This window comes from Stegostoma tigrinum, chromosome 2 (assembly GCF_030684315.1).
Source record: "Stegostoma tigrinum isolate sSteTig4 chromosome 2, sSteTig4.hap1, whole genome shotgun sequence".
NCBI lineage: Eukaryota > Metazoa > Chordata > Chondrichthyes > Orectolobiformes > Stegostomatidae > Stegostoma > Stegostoma tigrinum.
This window is the reverse complement of record NC_081355.1, coordinates 61995467-62023023: the sequence shown is the minus strand read 5'-3', so window position 1 is coordinate 62023023 and position 27557 is coordinate 61995467. Positions and strand designations below refer to the sequence as shown.

The following is a 27557-nucleotide window of genomic DNA, read 5'->3' as shown; positions in this document are numbered from 1 at the left end:
GTGATTAATAATGGGGTTGTGGGGGGGGGGGTAGCAGTAAGAACTTGGAACATCGGGACTGCTACAGTCATGTTCCACTTGTTAATTTTGATAGGTTATTGATGCAGATGAATTATTTCTTACCTCAAGGAAAACTTTTGTTAAAATTCTCATCTGCAACTTCCACGGTTTACCAAAGCTGAAAATTTCTAAAGTTTAAAGTTTCCAATGATGACAATCATGTTATGAATGATGATTTATTGTCATTTATACTCTACAATGAACAAGACAGTGAAATGCTTCAACTGTTGCCACAACCTGGCGCCATTTTGAATAGCCTAAGAAAAAAAAAGGTTTGCCTTTGTTCCACTACCCACGGCTCCTTTATTGTTGATTGGAGGTATACAATTATAATAGACCTTTAAAGGTCTATAATAGAGTGCCCAATGCTGTTAAGTGCGACTTTTTCACAGTCAATTGTCTCTACATGATTGTCTTCCAAGAACTGAAGGAGTTCTGAAGAATCATACCAGACTCAAAACTTTAACTGTTTCTCTATTTTTGACTGCTGAATTTCTCCAGCACCTTCTGCATTCGTTTCGTGTATGTCAACACCCCCAGCATTTTGTCTTTATTGAAGGGAATTTTAGGAACTTTGCTTGTGTAAATCAGAATGATTTGTCTTTTCAGAAACAAAATAGAAACTTGAAAACATTAACTGACATAACTGTTTCAAACAAGAAGTGAGGTTTCTTTTGAAAGTAATATTTTTTCTAAACAAAAGGATGTCCAAATTAAAAAAAAGTGTAAAAGATGAATGGTTCTCAACTATAATTAGTGAAGTAGAACAGACAATGGTATGTATAAAGGGATAACAGTGGCATACTGGTAATGTTGTTGGCTTAGTAATCCAGTAGCCCAGGCCGATGTTTTGGAACATAAATTCAAATGCCAGCACAGCAGCTGCAGAAATTTAAATTCAATTAATAAATCTGGAATCAAAAACTAGTCTTCAGAATAGTAACTATGTCAACTATTATTGATTGTCATAAAATCCATCTAGTTCTAAGTCTATTTAGATGGAAATCTGGATCCATAAGCAGCCTAGTCTACGTCTAACGATAAGAAAAAACCCAAAAAATGCAGATGCTGAAAATCGGAATCTTAATTAGATATTACTGGAAAATCTCAAGATTATTCTGAAGGGTCACTAGACCTGAAATGTTAATTCGACTTTCTCTCCACAAATGCTGCCAGACCTGCTGAGATTTTCCAGAAATCTCTGATTTTGGCCTAGACAAATTCAGTTCCACAGCAATATGGTTAACTTGTAATTGCCCTCTGAAGTGGCTGAGCAAGCCAACCCTGGGTTTGTCCATAATGAACAAATTGCATGAAAGAATGAAAACAAAAATTATACTGCGACAAAAACGTCACAGATTTCAGCAATAAAACTGAAAACAAATCTGAAAAAAAGGGCAAACTGTACTTTTTTTGAAGGTAATTTATTCATAAGAACAAAATAATTCAAACCTTTTTTAAAAAAAAAATCAAACTTTTAACTGGCAGGCTTGCTTTAAAAGAAAAGAATTTTCTTCCTGTCAGTTGAGAGATTGGACATTAATGTTTCTATAAAACAGTTTGGGTCACACCTCAGCATTGCTTGCAAACGGGTAGTAGTGTTCTGAACTGTGGAGACGAAGCCACAAGAAGAACAGAAAAAAAAACTACAGAGCACATTTGTTATGTATGAGCAACACCTTTGTGCGTGAAGCTGATCAAAAAGGAGATAGACAGGACTAATAGACATGAAGGTCAGACAGTAGCTTACATATTTAGAATTATGAGATGTTGACAAGATATATTTGATAGCTGCTCTTTTATTGGTATTGATAGAATCAGTGGTTTAAGGCCGATCATTTCCCCTTCACACTTTACTTACCATTCTTTGTTGAGCTTTGTGTGGCTAACAGTTTTCGCAGAAGCTCAGCTTGTGTCTTTGTCACCAAATGTAAGTTAGACATTTCTCTCTTCAGATCCTGGTATGGTTTCTGCAAACCCACCTCTCTAAAATATAAAAAAAGCTTTCACTGTAACTTTGTCACAAGAACAAAGCAAATCATGTCTGAATAACATCTTAAAATATATAACTACTAGATTGAATATCTGTGGAAACATCTTGAGGAATATCTTTCTTAAAAGGAGAAACACGTCAAGATGCAAACATTGGACTTGCCTTTTTTTAAAGATTGTAAAGTATTTTGGTATTGGCACAAACCTGCCAAAGAGAGAAAAAGAACAAGATACAATGGAACCCACATTTACTTTTAGAACAGTTATCACGTTTTCTCTTAATATGCTGTTTTAAAAACTGAATACAGTTTTACATTTCATTTTAGTTCATTTTTACATGTGGCTATAAAGCTCATTGTTTAATAAGATTATCAATTCTTTTCATTACCAAGCATAGATTTCAGTGGCATAGAAACCAACGTGTGAAAGTTGTTATTGGCCACTCTCTTTTGAGAACGTTCAAGGCATGGGGTGCAGAATGAATCAAGTTGTAAGAAACAAATTATATTTATATTACGTCTTTAATGCAAAAATGTCTAATTAAATGCACTGTAAAGAAAATGTAACATTCAGCCAGATAAGGCAATAACAGGGTTGACAGCCAACCGTTTAGTCAAACATACAGGCTTTAAGGAGTTTCTTAAAAGGAGGGGGGAAAAAAAAACAAGAGGTAAAGAGACAGAAATTGTTAGAGGGATTTCCAGACTTCCAAGCAGTGCTTCCCAAACTCTCTTCTGCTTAATGCTTCAAACTCAGTGCAAGAATAAATGAAAATTTTAGGGTACAAGGGAGCTGTTCAGTCTGTTGGGGATTCAGGCAAGTGTACAGGCACAATGAAACAACTAAGACAGATTATCTTGCAAGGGCTATTGATGTCAACAGTCAAGCCTCCAAGCCTGTGGATTAGCCTATCCTACATGCAAAACAAAACCACTCCACAGCTTCCTTGGAGCTGGTAACTCAATTTGTGCAAGTCTGTGAACTGGTTTGGGATCCTATGCCTTACGGCTTTAATAGCCGAAGGCACAGCCACCAATGGTGGAGTGATTCAAACTGGGAATGTTGAAGGTGCTGGAATTATGGTAGCCCATCTATCTTAGAGAATTACATAGTTATAGGAGATAACAAGAGAAAGGGAGGGGCAAGATTACCAAGGGATTGGAAAACAAAATATGATAATTTTTAAGAGCTCTTCGACTCTGAGCGAAGGTACTTCAGTAAGGAGGACGGGGTGACAGAAAAACAGGACTTGTTTGGATAAAGGACAGGCAGAGTTTTGAACAAGCTCAAATTCATGGGGTGTAGAATGTGGGAGGCAGGTCTAATGGACTGGAAGGGTTGCAATCAGATTTGAAAAGTTATGCATGATTGCTTCTGACTCCACTGCCAAAGCTGAGTTGGGCAGTGAAGGAGAGTTGGACGTGTAACAGTGGTGAAAATAGATAATCTACATTGCAGAGCACAGATGCATGTTAAAAGTTAATCTAAGGATCAGATATGGTGGCAAGGCTGCAACCAATCTCGTTTAGTCTTAGCTGTAAGGGAGAGAGACAGGAATCAACAGCTAGGATATGGAGATTCTGATACGGTCTGAAACAATGGCTTTCATCTTTCTATGTTTAATTGGAGGAAATTTCTGCTCCTTCAATGAATATGCAGCAAGCTTATGAACAGCAGCGAATAGTAACAGTTCAGCGTTTTAAGTCATATTCCACTCAAAAGAATCAAAGGACTTCTGCTACTTTAAGAGTTATCCCCAGAATTATTCTCAAGAAACTCGAGTGACTCATTTTTAAGTACACAAAATGGACTGCAATCTGAGATCATACTCTCAAACTTCGCAGGGAAAAGGGAGTCAGAAATTGAAGAATAAAAAAAGTGCAACTTCATGGACAATAAAAGATATGCCAGCGTCAGCAATTCCAGAATAAAGACAGGTTAGAAACATATTACAAAATTAGAACTGTATTTCATTATGCACCTTTACAACATGCTGGAATATAGTATTGATCGTGTTCCATTGCAGCCACTGCAATTTAGCAGAGGTATGGAAATTCAGTACCAGCTTTAAGATGACTAGTATCTGTGACAACACCACTACAATCATTTAAGGTTGGTAAGTCTAACCTTTTTGTAAGACCTGCTGTTTGTCTCTTAACGATGGCCTACGGTTAGTTCCTGTCTTCTGGCCTACTGGATCTTAGTTACTAACCCCTAGTGGCACATTTCCTGCCCAATGCAGGGAGGCAGACTCAAGATTCAAGATTCAACACCCCAACCTAACTGCAAACTAATTACCTAAATGCCACAGACTAAGGGGATACATGGATGCATCTTTCTAATAACAGCTTTGAAAATTTCCTCCATTACACTGGAAGTGTTTACTTGCATCCCAAACTGTGACAGATCATGACCCTGAAGGTGAATAACTTACTTCTTTGTTCAGACATTTTATCATTAAACTCGAATCCAATGGTCACTTCATATTGCACTGGATTAGCAGAAACTTCGCTGCTTCAAACCACTACTTGCTACTCACGGACTCACAGAAGTGATAATAAACAAAAAAGACAAAAGTAATCTGAACTCTCATCCAACGCCACAAGATCGTACCATACAAATGCTAAATCCATACAACAGAATAGCTCAAATCCTGAACACAGATTAAACTGGATTATTTGGATAGGAATTTCCAGACAACATAGATGAACTTTTAGAGGCAGTTCATCATGTTTTCACCCACAAAGACGAGCATTATAGATGTAAGCCAAAAGTAAGTAAAAATGTAGTTACTCAGTGATTGATGCCCTGGTAGTAGCTGTGAAGTTTTGCAAGGTGAAAATATAGATTCAATGGGTGTGTGAACAGGTGGGTGAGACTAGTGATGGACTGGTGGAATCTTTGCAGAACAATTTTTATGAGCAGATCGCTTGCATCTGCTTTGATAGCATGACTTTCATTCTGCAGACGAATACTGCTCTGAAGAATATCGATGATTGGGCCATAGAATATTTTCTCCTGCTTAGAGTCACCTTCAATCTAACTCATCTGTGCTGATCAGATATTCCAATCTAACTTAGTCCTACTTGCCAGTATTTGGCCCATATCCCTCTAAACCCTTCCTATCCATACACCCATGCCTTTCAAATGTTGCAACTGTACTCCTCTCCACCACTTCCTCTGGCAGCTATTTCCAGAAACACACCACCCTCTGCATGCAAGAGTTATCCCTCAGGTCCTTTTTAAATCTTTCCACTCTCACTTTAAATCTATGTCCTCTAGTTTTGGACTTCCCAACTTGGCTACTCACACCATCTATGCCCCTCATGATTTTATAAACCCCTTTAAGGTCACCCCTCAGTCTCTTGACAATCCGGGGGGAAAAAAATGTGCCCCTGCCTATTCAGACTCCCAACAACTCAAACCCTCCACTCCCAGCAATATCCTTCTTAATCTTTCCTCATCCCTTTAAAATTTAACATCCTTCCCGTTGAAGGGCAATGAGAATTGCCACAGTATTCCAAAAGTGGCCTCACCAGCAAACTGTACAACCGCAAAATAACATCCTCCTTGTTCTGACCAATGAAGAAAAGCATGCCAAATGCGTTCTTCACCACTCAGTCTACCTGCAACTCCACTTCCAAAGAACTATGCACCTGCACCAAGGTCTCTGTTTGACAACACTCCACAGGGACCTACCATTTACTGTATAAGTCCTGCCCTGGGTGCGTTACCAAAATGCAACACCTCACATTACAACTCCATCTGCCACTCGGTGGACTGGCCCATCTAATCAGGCTTGCGTCATACTCTGAGAAAATCTTCTTTGCTGTTCACTGCACCTATTTTGGTATAATTTGCAAAACTTACAAACCATACCTCCTACATTCAAACTCAACAAGGACAAAAAGCAGACAACCCGGCACGCTACTGGTCATTGGCCTCCAGTCCAAGAAACATGAATCCATCCACCACCACCCTGTATCCTACCTTCAAGTCAATTTTGTATCCAATCGACTAGCTCCCCCTGGATCCCATGTGGTCTAACCTTATTAAATCAGTCTACCATGTGGAACCTTGACAAACACTTTAGTGAAGTCCACATAGACAACGTCTACCATTCTGCCTTCGATCATCTTTGTCACCTCTTGAAAAATTCAATCACATTAGAGAGACGTGACTTCCCCACACACAAAGCCATGCTACTGTCCCTAATCAGTCCTTGCCTTTCCAAATACATCTAAATCCTGTTCCTTTGAATCCACTACAGAAACTTATCCACCACTGGTTCACGGCTCGCGAGTTTACAGGCCCCTTGGCTTTTCCTTTTCTAGTTATGTTTTGAAGCAATAAAGTTAATCATTGACGACATGAGCTCAGACACTAAATGTATTAAAGAACATGCCCTTCTGAAACTTTAGCCAAATCAAGAACTCCAGTAGCAAATTTCAGCAAACCAACTGTAATCAAGGCACTATACACCAGTCAAGTTTGTATCTTCTGGAAAATGCCAGAAGGGAAAACGCACACCAAGGGTTTTATCCAAAGTTTGCAAGGACACACCTTTTTTAAAAGATGTTTATTCAGTCCAGGGGTCACAGTCAGGACAATTGCCTGTGTACTGGAATGTTCCACCTGAATCTAAAACAAATCACTCTGCAGCTGTTTCATTTGGTCAACAGTAACAGGATTTCAACTGAAGATTTCCAATCATGGTCGTAGCAGCACCAAATCCTCCATTATCAGTGCAACAAATCCTCTCAGCTGACCAATGACAAATCTCTCTTTCATGTTAAAGGTGCCTATTTCTTGCATCAACATGTTCAATTCCAATCTTTCTAGCGAGGGAGCTTTTCAGTGAAGTTCAGTAGTCTGGCTGTTAAGTATTTGCACAAGAAAACAGGCTGGACATCTGGTAATATCATGAATTAATGGGAGAAGACGAAACAATTACCAGGCTTTGAAAGGCACAGAAAAGCTGCAATATGACATGGGTAAAGCAGTGCACAAAAAATTAAGAACAAAACAAAACAAATATAAACTGAAAAGGAAGATGTTTAAGAACTCAGCCAATTGTATCCTTGGTAGTTTGGTACCCTTTCTAATGTCCCATACCAGCTCATGATTTTGATCAACACCTCTTCACATTACCACAGCCAAGATCAACAATTCAGGTCTTCTCATCTTAGAGGTACAAGGTTATCCATGCATTAATGCAGTGCTTTTTGAAACTGGATACATCTCATTGAAATATGCAAATAAGTATTGTTTGTGGAAAAAGGTAATGTATAAATTGAGAAGGTCTTAAAAATAAAAGATTTTATTTTCTGGGGAAGAAGGCACAGTCTAAGAGGTGAGTGATGTTTTTGAAAGGAGTAGGGTAACAGCAAAAACGCAGAGAATGAAGGTTCCAGAGTTTAAGTAACCAGATACGTAAATATTTAGCAATCTTTTATTGCCAATGCAATTCTAACATTACAATTCACATTTAAGATGTACTTGGAATACTCTTTGAATAGCTAAACTAAAAGAACAATTTTTGTCTTGATAATGAAAAACCTGCACATCAGACAACAGGTAATTAGGTGTTTACACAGCGTAAAAGCGGTAAGATTCAAAAAGTATGCTATAGTACCAATGTAACATAAATGTAATTCACTATTCTAAATTAGAAATCTTCTATTTTCTATTAAATGTTATAGTAGTCATTTCACAACAGAAACAAAGTAGGAAGAGTGTTAAATAGGTTGTCAATGAATGCTTGAGCTCCTCCGAGAGAAACTTAAACTGACTGATTATATTCAATCACACAATTTCAGTGGTGATAATTTGTTTTATTCATTCAAGTGGTGTGGGTTTCACTGACTAGGCCAGCATTTATCACCCATTCCAAATTGCCCTGGAGAAGATTATGGTGATCGGCCTTTTTGAACTGCTTCAGTACATTTGGTATAGGTACACCCACAATGCTGTCTGGAAGGGAGCTCCAGAACTTCAACACAGGGACTGTGACAGAACAGTTATGTATTTCCACGTCAAGATAGCAACTTAGATTCCCATGTATCTTCTGCCTTTGTCCCTCTAGAAGGTAGTCGCTGTAGGTTTGATAGATGCTGTTGAAGGTACCTTGGAGAATTTTTGTAGTGCAACTTGTACATGGTATGCACTGCTACCTAGGGCTGAACATCTGTCAACAAAGGGGCAAATCAAACAAGTTGCTTTTTGTGTATGGTGTCATGTTTCTTGAGTGGTGTTGAAGATGAGCCCATCCAGACAAGTGGGGTGCATTCCAACACAATCCTGGCTTGTGCACTATAGATGGTAGACAGGTTTTGGAGTGTCAGGTGCTTACTGCAAGATTCCTAGCTGCTGATCTGTCACTGATTTTGTATGACTAGGTCTGGTCAATGGTAACCTCCACCAGAATGTTGACAGTAGAGAACTGAGCAATGCTAATGCCACTGAATGACATGGGGCAATGGTTAGATGATTCTTTGTTGGAGGTGGTCGTTGTCTGGTACTTTTGTGACAAAATGCTCCTTGCCCTTTGTCAGCCCAAGCTTGGGTGTTGTCTGGATCTTGTTGCATTTGGACATGGATACTTCAATATGAGGAATCATGAAAGGTGCTGAAGACTGCAATGTTCAACTAATATCCCCATAAGAACACCATGGACTTCAGGGATTAAGTTAGAGGAGAGATTATACAAATCAGAGATATTTTCCCTAGAATTTAGAAGGTTAGAGGTGATCTGGTCAATGCTTTCAGGATATGAACAGGAAAAGTCAAGATAAACAAAGAAACTATTTTCACTGGTTGGAGATTCTAGAACAAGAGGGCACAGACTGATAATAAGGGCTAGGCCATTCAACAGAAATGTTAAGAAGCACTTCAACACACAAAAGATGGAATGTGTTTGGAATACTCTTCCACAAACAGATGATGCCAGATCAGTTGTTAGATTAAAAGACAAAAGGAATTAGTTCTTTTTTGTTAAGCAAAACCATTAAGGGTCATAGTCCCAAGGCAGGCACATGGAGTCAGGCCACAGATTTGCCATGATCTCATTCAATTGAGAACAGGCACAAAGATGTAAATGGCCTACTGCTGTTCAAACTGACAGAAGGTCACAACAAAGCAGCTGAATATGTCTGGGGCCCAGGACAGCGCTCTGACAAACTCTTGGAATGCTGTATTGGAACTGTGATGACTGACCAACAACCACAACCATCTTCCTCTGTTCTAGCTCTCCGAACCTCCAAACCCATCATCCCTACTACTGACTCTTCTTTTGCAAGGGCTCCTTGATTCCACACCTAGTCAAACATGGCCTCCATGCCAGGGCAGTCAATTTCAACAAACCTCTGGGATGCAGCTCTTTTGTCATTTTTGAATAAAGGCTGTCACATGGTCAGGAGTTGAGTGGTCCTGGAAGAACCCTAAACTAAGCATTAATAAGCAGATTGTTGCTCAGCAAGAGCTGCTTGGTAGCACTGATGCTGATATTTTCCATCACTTTAGCAACGACCAAGAAAAAACTGGTAAGGTGGTAATTGGCCAGGCTGTTTTTGTCTTGCTTTTTACGTACAGGTCATACTTGGTCCATTTCTCCCTTTGCTTGGTAGATGCCAGGGTTGCGATTATACTGGAACAATGTGACTAGGGGCACAATAAATTGTAAAGTACAGAACTTCACGACTACTGGCAGAATGTTGGCAGGGCCCACAGACTCTGCGGAATCCAATGCCTTCAGCAGTTTCTTGACAAGGCATGGACTGAATCAAATTGAGTGAAAACAAAAATGACTTCTGCGATGCTGGGGACTTCCAGATCATGCACTTGGCACTGATGGCTGAAAGTTGTCGCTAATGTTTCAGCCTTATCTTTCAAACTGATGTGCTATGATTCCCCATAATCTAGGATGGAACTTTGTAAAACCTCAAGTAATTTTTGAGCTAACCCTCACAGCTGGACGTGGCAGAACTGCAATGTTTAAGGCCACAAGATACAGGAGCAGAATTATGTCACTTGGCCCATCCAGTCTGTTTCACCCTTCAATCACGGCTGATGTTTCACAACCACTTTCTCCTGCCTTTGCCCCGTAACCTTTGATCTCTCTCAAGTCAAGAATCAAAAAATCTGTCGTAAAAGTATAATGGCTTGGTCTCCACAGCCTGAGGCAAATAGTTCTACAGACGCCTGACCATCTGGTTGAAGAAATCCCTCATCAGTTCTAAAGGAATGTCCAGACAGTGCCCTCAGTTCCTAGTCTCTCCTATGACTGGAAGCATCTTCTCCATGTCCACTCTATCCAGGCCTTTCATTATTACACAAGCTGCTATGAGATCCTGCCCCATCCTTCTACACTTCTTGAGTACAAACTCAGAGTCTTCAATAAATCATACAAGCTCTTATCTCCAAAATAATGTGAACTTCTTATGGACCCCCTCCAAGGCCAGCCCATCCTTTCTCAGATACAGGGCATAAAACTGTTCATGATATTCCAAATATAGTCTGGCCAGAGCCTTACATAGCCTCAGTAGCTCATCCTTGTATTCTGGCATTGTTGATATGAATGCTAACTTTTGCTTTTTAACATTTTCTTTCCTAAGTGACCACTGAACCTGTATGTTAGCCATGAGAGAATCCTGAACTAGGACTTCTAAATCCCTCTGTGCTTCAGATTTCCAAAGCTTTTGCCAATTTATAAAATAGTCTATGCGTCTATTCTTCCTACCAAAGTGCTAATCTCACATTTTGCCACACTGTATTCCATCTGCTCACTCTCCTAGCCTGTCCAAGTCCTTCTGCAACCTTCCCACCTCAATATCATTTGTCCTTCCAACCATTTTTTGCATCATCTGCAAAAATGCCCTCAGTTCCTTCTTTCAGATTCATTATGTAATAAATAGTTATGGTTCCAACACAAACCTCTGCAGAACTCACTAGCCACCATCACTTGTTGCCATTCTGAGGAAGATGTCTTTATCCACACACTTTGCCTTCGACCAGTCAGCCAATCTTCCATCCGTGCTAACAGCGTGCCCCAACACTATGGATGCATATCTTATCCTTTTGAGCAGCATCTTGTCCAAACAGATCATGTCCACTGGCTCTCTTTTGTCTAATTTGCTCATTACTTCCTCAAAGAATTTGAACAGATTTGTCAGGCATGACATTTATTTGAGGAGGGCGTGACGACTCAGCCTTATTTCACCATGGACTTCTAAGTGCTTCACAATCTCATCCTTAATGGCCTCTAATATCGGACCAATGACTGAGGTCTCAAACTATGCGCTCATGTGGGCTGTGTTGCTCCTCCCTGACTGACGTGACCTCTTCTTCCTAACTGTGCAAGTTTTACTAATTAATTACTTAACTTAGCCATTTTCCAATCCTCTGGGACACTTCCTGACTCCAGTGATTCCCAAAAGATCACCAACAATGCCTCCACAATCTCTTCAGCAATCTCCTTCAGAACCCTGGGAGTATACTCCATCCAATATGGATAACTTTTCCACCTTTAGACTTTTCAGCTTCCCTAGCACATTCTCCCATGATGGACACTACACTCACCTCAGTTCTGGTGTTCTACTGGTGTTTTCTACTGGTGAAGACTGTGCAAAATGCCTATTCTGTTCCTCTGATATTTCTTTGTTTCCTGTTACTACTTCTCCAGCCTCATTTCCTAGTGGTCCAATGTCCACTTGACTGTAACCCCAACCTCTCACCTTTTATATAACTAAAATTGCTCTTTCAATCTTTCGTCCTACCAGTTAGTTTACACTTTTATCTTCTTCCATTTTATTGCTTTTTGTTTTAAAAAAGTTATCTTCGGCTGGATTTTTTTAAAAAAAATGCTTCTCACTAATCTTCACTTTATGCTTTTTCTTTTGCTTTTATACTGTCCCTGACTTCCCTTGTCAGCCACGGTTGCTTTTTCTACTCTTAAGTATGTTTCTTCTTCCTTGGGATGAATTTCTGTTGACCTTACCCAAGTACTCCTAGAAATTCCTGTCACTGCTTCTACACTGTCTTCTCTGCTAGGCCAGCTCCTCCCTTACATCTTTATAGTTGCCTTGTTTAAATTGCAATACCATTAATTCTGACTCCTGCATCTCTTCCTCAAACTGCAGGGTGAATTCTATCATATTATGGTTACTGCCCTCTAGGGGTTCCCTCAACTTAAGCTGCCTCATCAGTTTGCCTCATTACACATCACCAAATTTGGAACTGCCTCGTCCCTCACGTGCTCTACTACAAACAACTCCAAAAACAAACACTATCAGCCCTTCCACAAATTCCTTTTCTGGGGCTCAGGTATCAACCTGCGAAGTGAAGTCTCCCATGAATATTTTAATAGTCCTTTTCTTACATACCTTTTCTATCTCCCAAGTTATTTTCTGCTCCATATCCTAACTATGAAACACAACTCCCATCAAAGTCCTTTTTTTAAACCTTTGCAGTTCCTCAACTCAAGCCACATAGATTCGACATCTTCCGACCCTTTTCACCAGAGTCCTATGCGACCTTAAGACCCAAAAACTACATACTCATTTGGGCGGTTTCTCTCCTTTCTGACTGTGTGAAGCTTACTGATTGCTCAACTTTGTCTATCCTTTGCTGCTTATACTGTTTGGTCCCCAAATAGTCCTGTTGTAGCTTCACCAGGTTGACAACTCATTTCAATAAGCCTGGTGCTGCACCTGGTATATGCTGCAGGACATGCATGCTCTTAAAACTAATTTACCAATCAAGTGACCCTGATAATCTTAGAATTATCTGATGATGATCGAAGTATTAGGTGATGAAATTTTGCCTTTTATTCCTTGGATTTCATACTGCAAATAACCAGATCATTCAGTACTGGTAAAAATCAAGAAAGTTCAATTGTTAATTATTCAGAATAAATTTACAAGGATTGAGTTACAACTGCCCAACTTTCGTCCTCAAATTGTGATATCTATCCTTATACCGTGTTTCTATAGATCTGCAACATCATCTCAGAATAATAAAATGTGAGGCTGGATGAACACAGCAGGCCAAGCAGCATCTCAGAAGCACAAAAGCTGACGTTTCGGGCCTAGATACATCATCTCAGAACACTTGACAACTGTAGAGTACTGCAAAACGTCATCCATCTCTGGACACCTGAACTCATTCTGCAAGTGTTGCACTGTATTTAATTATCCATTACACATTTTACTTATAAATCTAATCAATCAATCTCCATCATTGTAATAAGTCTTGATATTGGTGTGAACAATGGGAAAGGCAAAATGGAGAAGTGAGAAGTGAAATGACCCAAACAACAATTTAACCCAAAAGGGAGCTGAGTGGGAAGATGATTGTCAATTTTTCCATTGAAATGCCTTGGCTGATTTACTCCTAACTCCCAAAATTACTTTAAAACAAGTACAAGGGTCAGATGCAATATGCAGGCTAAGTGGATTGGCCGTGTTAAATTGCCCATAGTGTTCAGGGATGTGTAGATTAAGTGCATTAGCCATTGGAAATGCAGGGTTACAGGGAAAAGATAGGGGGGTGGATCTGGGTGGGATGCTGTTCATAGGGTCAGTGTGGACTTGTTGGGCTGAATGGCCTGTTTCCACACTGTAGGAATTCAATGATTCAAAAAATATATTTCTTTTATTTGCAAAGCATGGGTCCCTGCGTATGAATCCTTACTAACCCAAGCATGAAATGAGCTATATTACAGGTTCAAGCAATTGTTTTTAACTGGTTGTTGGTATAGCTATTAGCATAATCTGATAAACTGGCCTTGGTCAGACAATAGAATTCACTTTGAATCAGAAGTATATCTATTTCTTTAGTTCCAGCATGAACCATGTATTCCTGACAAGTGAATAAGGAAATGGCCACAAAATAGACAGGAGGTTCTTATTAGAATAGTTCATGTGGGTTGGATAACAGGTGAAGTGCCCAAAGGATGAACTAGCCCTTAAACATTTCTCTTCCAAATTACTGATATAAATTTAAGACATTTAAAGCAAAGTCTGCAGATGGTAATGGAATCAGAGAAGGTTATAGCTGAGCTCAACAAATCATCAGGGCCCAACAGCTGGGACTGAGGCCAAATTCAAGGATTTCTGTCTCTGCCTTTGGTTTAAAGTACAATGAAGTTTATATTGAAAGGAAGCATAATGTTTGCAATTTTTCTTTGTTTTACAGGTGAAATTTTGTGGACACAACTCCAAGCAAGTAAGGTTTTAGAGTAGTGATTCACAACTTGGCCCTTAGATTTCCATCATTATAGTTTTTCCCCATTTACATAATTTCCACAAACAGCTTACCTCTTCAAACAAAATGTACTGATTTTTTAAAAATAGAGCCTTGCTCTTTGCAAATTAGTTACTCTGCTTCTTACATTACTAGTGACAGTGCCTCAAAAAAGCAACAAGTATCTCAATTAGTTCCCCACAAGAGTCTGCCACCATTCAATGAGATCCTGGCACGTATCTCCCAAATCTATACTTCTTCCATACCTCTTAGTATCTACAGTTAACTACCATTAATTAATCCAAGGTGAACTAAAATCTATCAATCTCAGGTTTACCATTATCAACTGATCGAGCATTCCTTGCTTTTTGCAGAAGAAGTCAAAACTTCCAGTAAGCTTTAGATGTAAACTAATTCCTAAATTCCCTTATGAAAGACCCGGTTCTAGTTATGCACACCCCAATCCTAAACTTAAATCACCATTGGGAATCTTTTTCCTGTATCTACCTTTAGTACCCTTTAATATTGTAAGCATTTATCAAATTACCCTTCAAACTTCATTCCAAAGAATTCAAGATAACTAGGTGCAGAGCTAGATGAACACAGCAGGCCAAGCAGCATCACAGGAGCAGGAAAGCTGACGTTTCGGGTCGAGACCCTTCTTCAGAAAAGAATTCAATCCCAGTTTACGTAACTCGGAGTTCAGGTATCACTCCACTAAGATGATGCAGACTAATCTATTTTGGTACCTGCCTTCTTCCTTTCCTGGCTATTTCTCTGTCCAAACACACCTCTACCTCATCACTTAGTTCTCCCTGCCACAATCATCCATATCAATTATCCCACTTTTCTAAAATCTACTTGCAATACTGCAGGCAAAATTCTAGTAGTCTTCACCAGTGTGCTGCCGAGAAATATCATGCCATCTGCTTTGTATATTGGAGGAGAAATAATTGTTGGCAAGGATACTGGCATCCCAGAGAATACCTGCAATTTTCAAGTAGCTGTGGGATCTTTTACATTCACTGGAGGGGGCATAAAACGCTTCAGTCTTCAAAAAGTTGGCATTGTCAACAGTGTAACACTGTCTTAGTACTATACAAGCAGCACTATCACACAATGGGGTTTAAATCTACAAACTTTTCCACTGAGATAATGCTACAATTGAACCAATGCTATTGCCATGATTATTCAAAGAGTCACAGGGCGGAAAACTTGGTGGAAGTCGGATCCAACATATTTGTCATGGATAGAAACTGAGGGTGTGGACGGAGAGGTAGAGACAGCCACAGATGTAATTAACATACACTGAAAGTTAGATTACGTCTGCATCACCTAGGACATGACAGCAGCATTAGCAGTTAAAGACTGCAAAATGTAATGCAACTAGAAAGGATAGAGAAAGAAGGGGGTCAGTGAAGTAGTTGTGTTAATTTAGAGATAGCTAAATAGTAGAAAAAGGTAATACCCATATGAATTGAGACAGTGGATGAAACAGCAAATGAGAGAAAGAAAAACAACAATCTTGGCGTTAGCTATGAATCTACAGTAGCATAGTAATATAAATGAACCTGTCAGCAATACTTACCTTATGAATGATTAAAAACACCAGAAAGAATCTCAATCTATTCAGCTCTTAAGGATAAAAGCAAGAGAAAGATTGAAAGAGACCGAAAGATAGACAAGGTTACACGCGTAGCACCTTACAGAACCTGCACCAATTGACACAAAAGTGTGTTGCTGTTTAATTAAAAAAAAAACTGTGCTGCAAGTTCCAAAATATAATTTGTTTTTATTCGGAGGAAGTGGGCTTCACTGGCTGGGCCAATCCTCATCATCAAATGCCCTGAGATGGCAGAAGGGAGCTGCAAATCAATTTGGTACAGGTTCATCCACAATGCTGAGAGGGAATAGTAGCAGTATTTTGACTCAATGACATCAGTGACCCAACAACAGTCACGTTTTTTGTGCTAGGTATGACTCTAATCAGCAGAGAATTCTCCCCCACAGTTCACACTGACTTTAGTTTTGCTGGAGTCTTCGATGCTAAATGTATCCTTGATGTCAAGGTCAGTCACTCTCACCAACCTCTGTGGTTCAGCTCTTTTGTTATGCTTGAATCAATCTGTATTGAGGTCAGGAACTGAATGACCACTGGATATATTCAAACTGAGTGAACAAGCTTATTGCTAAGAGTTATTTGACAGCACAATTGGATTATCCCTACATGAATTTGCTGATGACCGTAGTCTGCTGGGGCAGTAATCGGCTGTGTCACATTTGGCTGGCTTTTTATGTACGGGCATATGTGGGCAATTTCCTACATTGCTCAGTAGATGTCAACATTGTAGGTGTACCAGAATGGTTTAACTAGGATGCAGTAAGTTCTGAAGTACAAGTATAACTTAGTTATACAATAATCACGCATCTGGTTGTGTCGTTCATTCTGAGGGCTAAATACAGGGTAGAATGCAGAGGTCAACTCCCCTGCTCTTTTTCAAAATAGAATCAAGGGTCTTTTTACGAATGACCAGAAAACAGACAAAGCCTCCAGGAAGTCAAGGAATAAATTACATAAGCAAATCTATAAAATGGTTAAAAAGGCAGAATGGTAATCATTGGGAGATTTAACTTACCGTCAAATAAACTGAAAGATGAAGCAGGGAGAAGGAATGGATGTTTACAGTGTATTCCGGATTCCATTCTTCCTAGCTATGTAAGAAGTTCAATAAAAGAGTAATCACTACTCGGTTTAGTAATGGGAATAGAGTTAGAATATATGAGAAATAAGCGTTGAGGAATATCCAGGGACTAGAAAACATTAAATAATGAAAGTATACATGAGCAAGACAAAGACCAATGTATTAGAAAAAAGGAAATTTTGGTGCAATGAGACTAGAAGGGCATCTCCCTTCTCAAAAGAGACATCAGCTTGACCTGTGAACTTGAGTTCAGAACCTAATATCATGCAGTTGTGAAATACAGTCCTGCACTTTTGATGACGTGCAACAAAGGTCTAGTCTGTCTGTTAAAATGGTTATAAACATTTTAGTAAAAGCATGGAAATTGTTTTCCCGATATCCTCACTAATATCTATCCTTCTCTCCAAAAAACTGACTGATCATTCTTAAATTTCATTTACTTTTGAGATTTGTTATTTTCTGCAAGTAGAATTTAGTATTTGCCTACAAGTCTTTAAAGTGCTTTATTTTCTTCCATTTATCATCTTATAGGCAATTTTCAAGTCAACCAACTTTGAAACTAATTCATTAATAGTTCAATGTCTCGAACAGGCTCACACTGCACAGTAAATTCCAGTAGCTACAAAGAAGAAATCACTATTTTGGGTTTCATTTTGTGCTGAAATTAGACAGATAATCCGGAACAATTAAAACATTAGGTTAAAGATTGTAAATAATAAACTGCGGGAGAAGGCTAGAAAAAAGATGGCTAATTTATTTAAACTCTAGAGTTAGAGTGCTGTTGCTCCCTTTCCTTGCAAATTATACACATTGCCTCATTTCTAATATCTACCACACTCCCAAGTCAGCACCTAGTTTTTTTTGATTAAGAATTTAGCAGAATAGCTGATTTTAAAATACACAAGCTACTGGAATAGAAACTTCTTCTGAACCTCAAGCTCATAAATCATCTAGGTCAGGGCTTCGCAGCTCTGGGTTTATGACCCCAGTGAGGTCACAAAATGAAATTTTGAGGTTGGGAGCTCCAAGGAAGCATTATTTACTGCAGAAACATCTGTGAGGCTCCTTTAAATCCTCTGTTCCAATAGGGACTGTGACCTAATGGACAAATCTTTCAAATAAAACACTCTGCCATTTAAACAATTCCCATCACACAGAATATCTCCCACAAAGCAACTGAGGCTTACCGCTCCTCCCGCTCAGAAGTCATACTCCACTTGCCTGCTCAGCGCCTCAAGTACTTGCTTACACCCTCCCATTAAAAACATCCTCATCACATTCTCTTCTAGGATCACACAATCTGATGCATTAGAATGGAATCATATCAGTCAAAGAATCTGATAAACACTGCTCTAAGTCAAGGTAAATGTAAAGGAAGAAAGACTTCCAAATCACACTTTTCACATTTATTGGATGCTTCAAAGTGCTCCTCAAAAATAGTCACCGCAAAGTAGAAAAAACAAGAACTGATTACTGTTTTCTGTATTCATAGCGTGATAATAACTAGGCATAGGCACCAAGTGAAATCACAGGCCCCAGTGTTGTTCCTGGCCTGAGACAGCAGCTCCAGCCCTACCTCAAATCAGAGTACAGATAGTTCTGCTATAACACATGTTTCATTGACATTAATCAGTTGTAATGAGACTGATGAATAGTGAACGCTGCTTGGATAATAAACTTTCTGCTGTATAATGTTTTTCTATAGCGATTTCCCTATAACGCGAGGTCACACAAGAACACAACTATTGTGCTAGGAGAGCTACCTGTACTGCGAGCTCCTTACACCTCTGATATGGCCTTTGGCCAGGCCCTGTGACCACATGGTAGACTTTCATAAAGCTAATTATTCATCCCTTAATGGCCAGGACTCTAGGATAAATCCTTTGCTCTTATTCAAAATAGTGCCACAGAACCTTTTACAGACAAAAGAGACAGATGGGGCTTTGCTTTAATGTCATTTGGATGAGACAATCTCCAGCACTGCAGTTATCAACAGTAACATTTTTGTAACACAATCTAAAAAGTGCGTGTGTGTGGGGGGGTCATATTACAATATATGAATGTAGTATAGCTTAGCTGAACAGTCAGAATATGAAAGGTGAGACAAATAAATCAGTCCTGAAGTGCTGACAATCACTTTTAATCAATCTTACCTGCAGACATGACTATGTCCCTGACAGTGTTGCACTGTAGTGAGCACGCACAGTTCTCATGAAGACAAAGTCCCATGTTCACACTGAGAACGTCCCACATTGTATTATGAGGCACTATCACCTGTCACAGTCTTCAAACAAATCTGGCACTTCAGTGTAGATCTAGCATGCATGAGATACTGTGGGTCATCAAAAGCAGCTGAATCATACACCAACACAAGCTGAAACCTCATGGCCCAGCTTAGCCCCGTCTCGACTATTACCACTCAAGCTGACGGATCAAACCTGGTTCAGTGTACAGTGGAGGGGGACATGCCAGGAGCAGCATCAAGGCATACTTAAAATGAGGCATTGACCTGGCGAAGCAACCAAATAGGGCTATCGTAGAATGACAGCATCCCTACAATGCAAAAAGAAGCCAGTCCATCCAAGGAGTATCCGACCCAGACCAAATTCCCCATCCTATCACGTAACTCCACATTTACCTGTTCTGAGGAAGGGTCACAGGACCCAAAACGTTAACTCATTTTTCCTTCTCAGGTGCTGCCAAACCTGCTGAGCTTTTCCAACAACTCCTGTTTTTTTATTATTAACAGCATCTGCAGTTCTTTGGGTTTTTAAATTTAGTATTTAACTCACTGCCACATTTCTTCTAAGCATGCCAGCCTTTAAGTTCTGCTCCACTGACAGAATTTCCATTCCAATCTTTCTCATTATCCACCGACATTAATTTCACTGCCACTCCTGGTGTTTGATCGAGTATTTGCTAAAACTGGTTTCTACAGCCATATTACATTCCTCAGTGACTGCCCCTGGTTCAGACTCACCCCATGTGGATTCCAGCTGAAGTTTCAGCCCTCATGTTTTGAATCCTCCCAGGATCACACATCTGTGATGTTCAACATCCCACGGACAGCTGCTCTCACTGCATCGTCAAAACCACACCCAGTGCCATGCAGCATCAAGTGCACACCCTCGACTTTCCTCTCCAACAGCTTTGCAACACACTGGCTCAGGGTTTCACCACTCCACAGTTCTGTTTCATCCTCCAGCTCATTCATCACGTTCTGAGGAAGGGTCACTGGACTCAAAACATTAACTCTGACTTTTTCTTCACAGGTGCTGCCAGACACTAAAATTGGATGTGTAATGGACAGTGAAGGTGTCCTTATAATTCAATGGGACCTTAATCAGATGGACCAATGGGCCGAGGAGTGGCAGATGGGAGTTTAACTTAAGATATAGGTCAGATGCGGCATATTGGAAAGGCAAATAATGGCAGGAACTTGTACACTTAACGGTAAGGTCCTGGCAAGTGTTGCTGAAATGAGACACCTTGGAGTACAGGTTCTTAGCTGCTTTAAAGCAGAGTTGCAAACAGATAGGATGGTGACGAAGGCATTTGGCACGCTTGACTTTAACGGTCAGCGCAGAGTATAGGGGTTGGCAGGTCAGGACATTTGCGAGGCCTCTTTTGGAACACTGCATGCAATTCTGGTCTCCCTACTATAGGAAGGAAGAATGTGGTGAAACGTGAAAGGGTTCAGAAACGATTTAAGGATGTTGCCAAGGTTGGAGGGTTTCAGCTGTAGGAAAGAGGCTGAATAGATTTCTGCTATTTTCCCCAGGAGTGTCGGAGGCTGAGAGGTGACCTTCTCGGGGTTTATAATATCATGAAGGGCATGGATAGGGATAGGCATGGTGTTTGCGCGAGGGTTTGGGGGGGGGGAAAAGAGTCCAAAACTACAGTACATAGGTTTAAGGGAAAAGATTTAAAAGGGATCTAAGGGGCAACGTTTTCACACAAAGGGTCGTGCTTGTATGGAATGAACTGCCAGAAAGAGTGGTGGGGGCTGGTACAGCTGCATCATTTAAAAGGCAACTGGATGTGTATATGAACAGTTAGGGTTTAAAGGGATATGAGCCAAATGGGACTCGATTAATTTAGGATCGGGTCGGCATGGACAAGTTGGACTGAAGGGTCTCTCTGCTGTATATCTCTATGACTTTAATTATCCCCAATCTCAATGATAGAAGAGCCAGTACATCAATGCAAAAGGCAAGTTTGAAGCATTTAAGGCCATCTTCAGCCTTAAGGGCAGAGATGATGATCCATCTTAGCCTCCTCCAGTGGCCCCAAGTATACCTGATGTCAGTCTTCAGCCAACTTGATTCACTTCATGAGATATCAAAGAAACAGTTGGAGGCACTGGATACTTAAAAGGTCATGGGCGCTGTCAATGTTCTGGCATAGGACTAAAGACTTGTGCTCTAGAATTTTCCTCTTCCTTTGCCAAGCTGGTTCAGTACAGTTATAACACTGGCATTTACCCAACAATGTTGAAAATTGCCCAAGTAGGTCATATCCACAAAAATCAGGACTAATCCAAGTCAACCATTTACCATCCATCAGTCTACTTAATCATTTGTAAAGAGATGAAAGGTGTCATCAGAACAGTATTTGCCCAACAATAACCTGCTCACTGGCACCCAATTTGGGTTCCATCAGGGCCTCTCAGCTCCTGGCCTTATTACAGCCCTGGTTCAAATGTGGACAAAGGAGCTGAATTCCGGAGGTAGGAGTGACAGCCCTGCACATCAAGTTTGTATTTGAATAAGTGCTTCGAAAGCTGGAATCAATGTGAATCGGATGGAACAAAGATTTATTTATGCTTCACACAATCTAGTTTACTGCATTCGCTGCTCACAATGTGGTTTCCACTACATTAGGAAAAACAAAACATCAACTGGGTGACCACCTCACATACACCTACATTCTGATGGCAAGACTGACCTCGAACTTCCAGTTTCCTGCAGCTTCATTACACCACACTGTACCCTGGCCAACATGTGTCTCAGGTTTGCTGCAGTGAAGCTCAAAGTAAGCTGGAAGAACAGGGTCTTATTTTCTACCCAGGTACCCTGCAACCTTCTGAACTCAATAATAGAGTTTAATCATTTCAGAGCTCGAGCTCTCCCATGCTCTTAGCCCCAACTCCTTCACACCAGAAACAGAAATTGCAACAAAAGCTCCACAGGTCTGGTAGCATCTGTGGAGAGAAATCAGAGTTAACATTTTAATCAAGCCACCCTTCATCAGAACATACACCAGGCCTTGTTATCACAGTCTGCTATTACATACAACTCATTGTCAGTCACGAACAATTCCCATTAATAGCTGTTCGCCCTTCAAGCCAGTTTATTACCCACTCCTTTGCAAAACTGTTCTCTTCTCTCTCTTTGGGCACTATCCCCACCAGTTTATGCTTCCCCCCACCCTTCCCCCCATCCAATCTTCTGCAGTAGGAACTGACATTTTCATAGATACCAGTTCTGAGGAAGAGTCACTCAACCCAAAATGTTAACTCAGATTTATCTCCAAGGATGCTGCCAGACCTGCTGAGCTTTTGCAGCAATTTGTTTTTGTACCATCAGGTAGTTTGCTGCCTATATATGTATTTACAGTTGATATTTGAGCACAGGTCAGCAATTTCACCCTTTCACTTAACAGGAACAGCAACATACTGTTATTAGTGCACTGTTGTACGTCCCACAGTAAAGGGGTGGCATCACCATCCAAGTTTCAGTTGCTGACTTTACTATAAAAGGTCCTTCAAACTTGTGGAAATTACTTTGTGACCTTCTCAAGTTCACTAACCACATCCTCAGACATAGCTTTGTTTCTTGTAGCATCGAAAGAGAAATAGCTGTTATAAAGGTTCCAGACTTCTGACAGCACTTCTACTGATTACCACATACTGCCTCCATTAGCTGATATAGCAGTCACACATCAGTTGGAAGATGTAGTCAGGGTGGCAAGGGCACAGAGATAGTTTGGCTGAGGGACTTCAATGTCCATCTCGAAGAGTTGGTTAGAACACTACTGACTGAGTCCTAAATGACATGATGCCAGACTAGTCCTGCAGCATGTGATGAGAGCATTAAAGAAACAAAACTTATTTGACCTTCTCCTCATTGACCTACTCAGTATGGATGCAACTGTCAATAAGTGGCCACTGTGTGGTCCTTGTGAAGACAGAGGCTCACCTTCATATTGAGAACACTTTCCATGATTCTACATGGGAGAGATTCAGAAGAGATCTAACATCTGAAAGTTGAGAATCAGGACGGATCGAGTGCTACCAGTGGCAGCAGAACTGTATATCACAACAAACTATCTGTAACTTCATGGTCCAGCATATCACTTACTCTACCATTACAATTAAGCCAAATGTTCAACCTTGATTCAAGGAAGAGCAATGGAAGGTGTGTCAGAACAGAACAAGCCTTACCTAAAAATAAGGTGTCTATTTGGTGAAGCGACAACAGAACTATGTGACAGTTCTACGCGATCCCACAATCAATGGATCAGTTCTGCAGTCATGCTACATCCAGTCATGATTGGTTACAGACAAACAACTATTACACCTTGCAGAGAACAGAGAGGCTTGACATCCAACATGCTGCCCCAGAGTTGTCACAAAAAAGGTTTAAGTTTATATTGAAAATGACCATTCCTCAATTTACCTGATATTTAGACCCAGGTTGATAGAAAGCATGGGCCAGGTTTCTGTACTCAACAAGAACTGCCTTTTTTTTAAAAAAAAGGAGTAAATAGACTCGATTACAGGTAAAGAGTTATGAACTGCCAGCATATAACCATGGGCAAAAACTTCTCCGTTCTCTCACATGCAGAGAGAAAACTAAAAAAGGAGCTGAGGAAGAGAAGCTAAGGCAGTTCAGTAAATTGTTTTTGGAGACAATTCCTAAGGTTCTCACAATGGTCAGAGACAGTTTTTCAATCTTCATTCTTCAGATGTTTCCATTGGTTTGATGTAGGGCTGGTTTGTACACAAAAGATCTGACTTAGCAATTAAAAGACACAGCTTACAGCAAATGCTGGGAAAAAAATAAATAGCTTTTCTCAGAGTAAAAGTAGCTCTCACTGCAGACAAAAAAAGGACAAAGCCTTTTTAATTTAGTTTCTTTCAAAAATGTGGACTCCCATGAGAATGAAATATTTTTAAAAACACAGATTTACCAGAATAACTCTAATTTTATAGCAGAATTTCATATCTGTTGTGAACACTTTTTGTGGCTGAGAATTCCTGGAATGTGCAGATGATCAGGGATTGTGGGTCATCTTTTAAAGAAAACTGAAGCTGACTGGTTCTCAGATAAGTGAGCAGGTTAAAAGTCAGAAGAGAATACAAAGAAACCGCCATGGGGGGGGGGGGGGGAGGAAGAGAGCACACATGTGCTAAGTTGTTCTCCCTAGCAGAAACTGCCTATTCTCCGAAATTTAAAAAAAAATTCCATTCAAACTTAAAAGCTAACTACCTATCCCATAGTTGCTGGGAGCTGTGAATTTTGAATGAACAAATCAGATTCATTTTACAAGAGAACCGTCCACTTGTGTCTCTTACTACTCATTTGAAGCATTCACAGAAAGGACTTAGCCAGTTGAAGGATCATCTCAACTGCAGAACTGGGAGGCACAGAATATTGAACTGACTTTCTAGTTAGCCTACCTCTGCCAATAATCTATTTCCTGATTTGTTTCCTATGAGCATGTATATTTTTGCGTAAAAAGACAGAGGTTTATAAGGGTCTTAGACTTTTATTCAAGAATGTTATATCCCAATGGTTTTTTTCTAACCTGCTGATACAGATTAATCATTTGTAATAAATAATAAATCTTAGTTAGTACATAAATCATGGTAGTCTTGGTTGGTTGTTTTCTAATCAACCTTGATCTGAAAGGCAGATAAATTGGGGCACTAAGCATACTTTTAAAAATCTTTAACATTTGGTCCAACTTATGGTGTGCTACCCCAGGGGTTGTAATAGCAGAGTAGGACGGTGGCTCAGCAGTTAGCACTGCTACCACAGCGCCAGGGTCCCAGGGTCGAAGCCAGTGACCCAAAGCTAGAAATGTGGAGTTTTCACATTCTCCCCATGTCTGCATGCGTGTCCTCTGGGTGCTCCGATTTCTGCCCACAGTCCAAAGAAGTGCAGTCTAGGTGAAATGGCCATACTAAATTGTGCATAGTGTCCAGGGACGTGCAGGATAGTGGGGGTAGTCATAGTAAACTCAGGGTTACAGGATAGGCTGGTGATCTGGGTGGGGTGCTCGAGGGCTAGTGCAGATTTGGTAGCTGATGGCCTCTTTCTGCTCAGTAGCGTTCTACTAGAGAATGCTTCAACAGGTTGAGCTCCGAAGGCTTCCTTCTATCTTGTTCACAGCCCCAAAGTGTTCAACCGAACAGCTGCTGGCAGGCAGAATGCCTTTGTCATGAATAAGAGGTCAATAGCACACAAACTGATCAGCAATTAAAAGTTCCAGTTGTACACTTTCCTCTGCTCTAGCTTGCATAAAAATTACACAATTACTGTTTGAGCATATCAATATGTACAGGATGTCCAAAATGATCCAGTCCTAATGGAAATTACTTTGAAGCGTTTCTCTTTTTCAACTTACAATTTTGTTATGTTTGCACATGTATGTATATTTCATATCTATTACAAACACAATCATAATAGTTAGCCAACACCCAGCCTACTCCAACACTGGCCGAGATCTTCGGGTCAGCAATGAGCAAATGTATGAAGTACAACCCTACCATAGGTGTAGGCTTTAGTAGGAATCCGCACCAGCTATAATGTGCACTCATCATAAACGAAGTGGAGAGTTTTAACACCTGTTGACACTAAGAGATGCCTTCCCAGCATGCTGTGCACTTCAATTTCTCAACCTTCTCTGCTCCAGGCAACAATTCTAGCACCTCCAGCATATTCCTTCAACTGAAATTTCCCATTTAAGTATAGTAAATCACTCTGCACAATCTCCAAGTGCAGAAATAAGGTTTGAACACAGAAGCAACAAGTCAAACTGCAAGTTAGAAAAATCAACATGCCCCACTGTGCCAATGAAAGGCTTCTGTTCACTTCAGCAATACTTGTATTTGCTACAGCAGAGTACAGATCACCAAAATACAACATGCCAACTCAGATCCAAATAAGGTCATGAACGACTGGCTCATTTAACAGATTAATAAATTCAATGCTTCTACAATAAAGGTCAACAACTTCCAGATCTGGCTGATTTACCAGGTACTTTAGACGACATTGCCAGCATTTAGAAGAAAATTGTTAAAAATTAATGCAAATCAAACATCAATTTTAGTGAAAAGAGCAATGATGAAACCAACGAACATATTAGCAGAGTTATTATGATCCCACATGACAAGCCACGTCTCACAGGAGAACAACGGGCACTCACAAGCCAAAGGATTATTAGCACAGGAAGTGGAAAAATCTACAGTTGAGAGTGTATTCTTCTGAAGGAATGCAGTATGGATATTTGTATTAAAGATAGGCCTGCCTCAGGGGACCCTTTGTTAGAACTGCATGCCTGAATTAGCAGCATTTGACTCCAACAATGTTTTAGTGAGGGGGCCTTTCAGTGACCCACCAACATGGGAAGCTAGATTTGCATTTAGTAATAAAGAGGAAGTGTATAATGCAAATGAAATTAAAACAGAATAAACCAACTATTTATAGATAAAAAGAGTCATTTAAAGATTTCAAAACACATGATAAAAATATAATGCCACTTATTACAAATGCACCCCTTTACAGCTTATATTCCAGAAAGAAATTCTTTCCCTATCATCCTTACAGGGCTTAGTTTAAATGTGGATTCAACCTTGCCTGGAGATTTCCATAGTCTCTTCCAGAAGCCTTCCTAGAACCAAGTTTAAAATTTTCTAAAGTTTTAAATAATTCCTTCAGGATTTTAACCAAATACTTCAGGTCTGGAATTTTTACAAAACTTCTTACATTACAGCAATTTGTTTTTAGTAATTTTAAGCCATCTTCTCCCTTTCTTATGAGCAACGGCTTTACATAAATAGCCTCAAACAATAATAGTGCAGCACTGCTCAGACTGAAAACAAAAGAATATTATTTCTAAAACTTTGGTGCTTGTCCTCAAAAATGGAAAAAAAAAAATTCCCTGACCACCCAAACTGGAGCCTAAATGCACAACTACTCACGGGCAAAATTCATCCAATGGTTCTCCTGAAAACCTCACATTTTATTTCAAAGGAAATCACCACGTCTAAAGAGATACTCAAGTTAATAATTAAACTCCTTTCAGATACAGAAAATCCACAACCAGAAACAAAATCAAATATGTAAATGAACATCCTGCATCATATTACTACATGAAGGAGATTACATTATCCCATTTTGTTTCCACACGTCAAAATATCCAATCCTCATCACTATTTCCATTTTTCTCAGAAGTGCTCAGGAGTTTGCAAGCACAAGGTGAGAAGCAACAGCAAGCAGTCACCTACAAAAAAAAGTCTCAAATTTTATGGTGACAGGCTGATTGCAATGATAT

The 27557-nt window shown here is 40.0% G+C and overlaps 1 protein-coding gene across 4 annotated transcripts in view; it reads right to left on the bottom strand.

Moving 5' to 3' along the window:
• The window catches only part of azi2 (5-azacytidine induced 2), a 54849-nt gene that overhangs the window by 8202 nt on the left and 19090 nt on the right, over nt 1-27557 (bottom strand). For all 4 annotated transcript variants that reach the window (XM_048563327.2, XM_048563318.2, XM_048563307.2 and 1 more), the window contains exon 7: nt 1922-2046. In XM_048563327.2, the coding sequence (XP_048419284.1) occupies nt 1922-2046 (125 nt within the window). The remainder of the gene's footprint in view (nt 1-1921; nt 2047-27557) is intronic.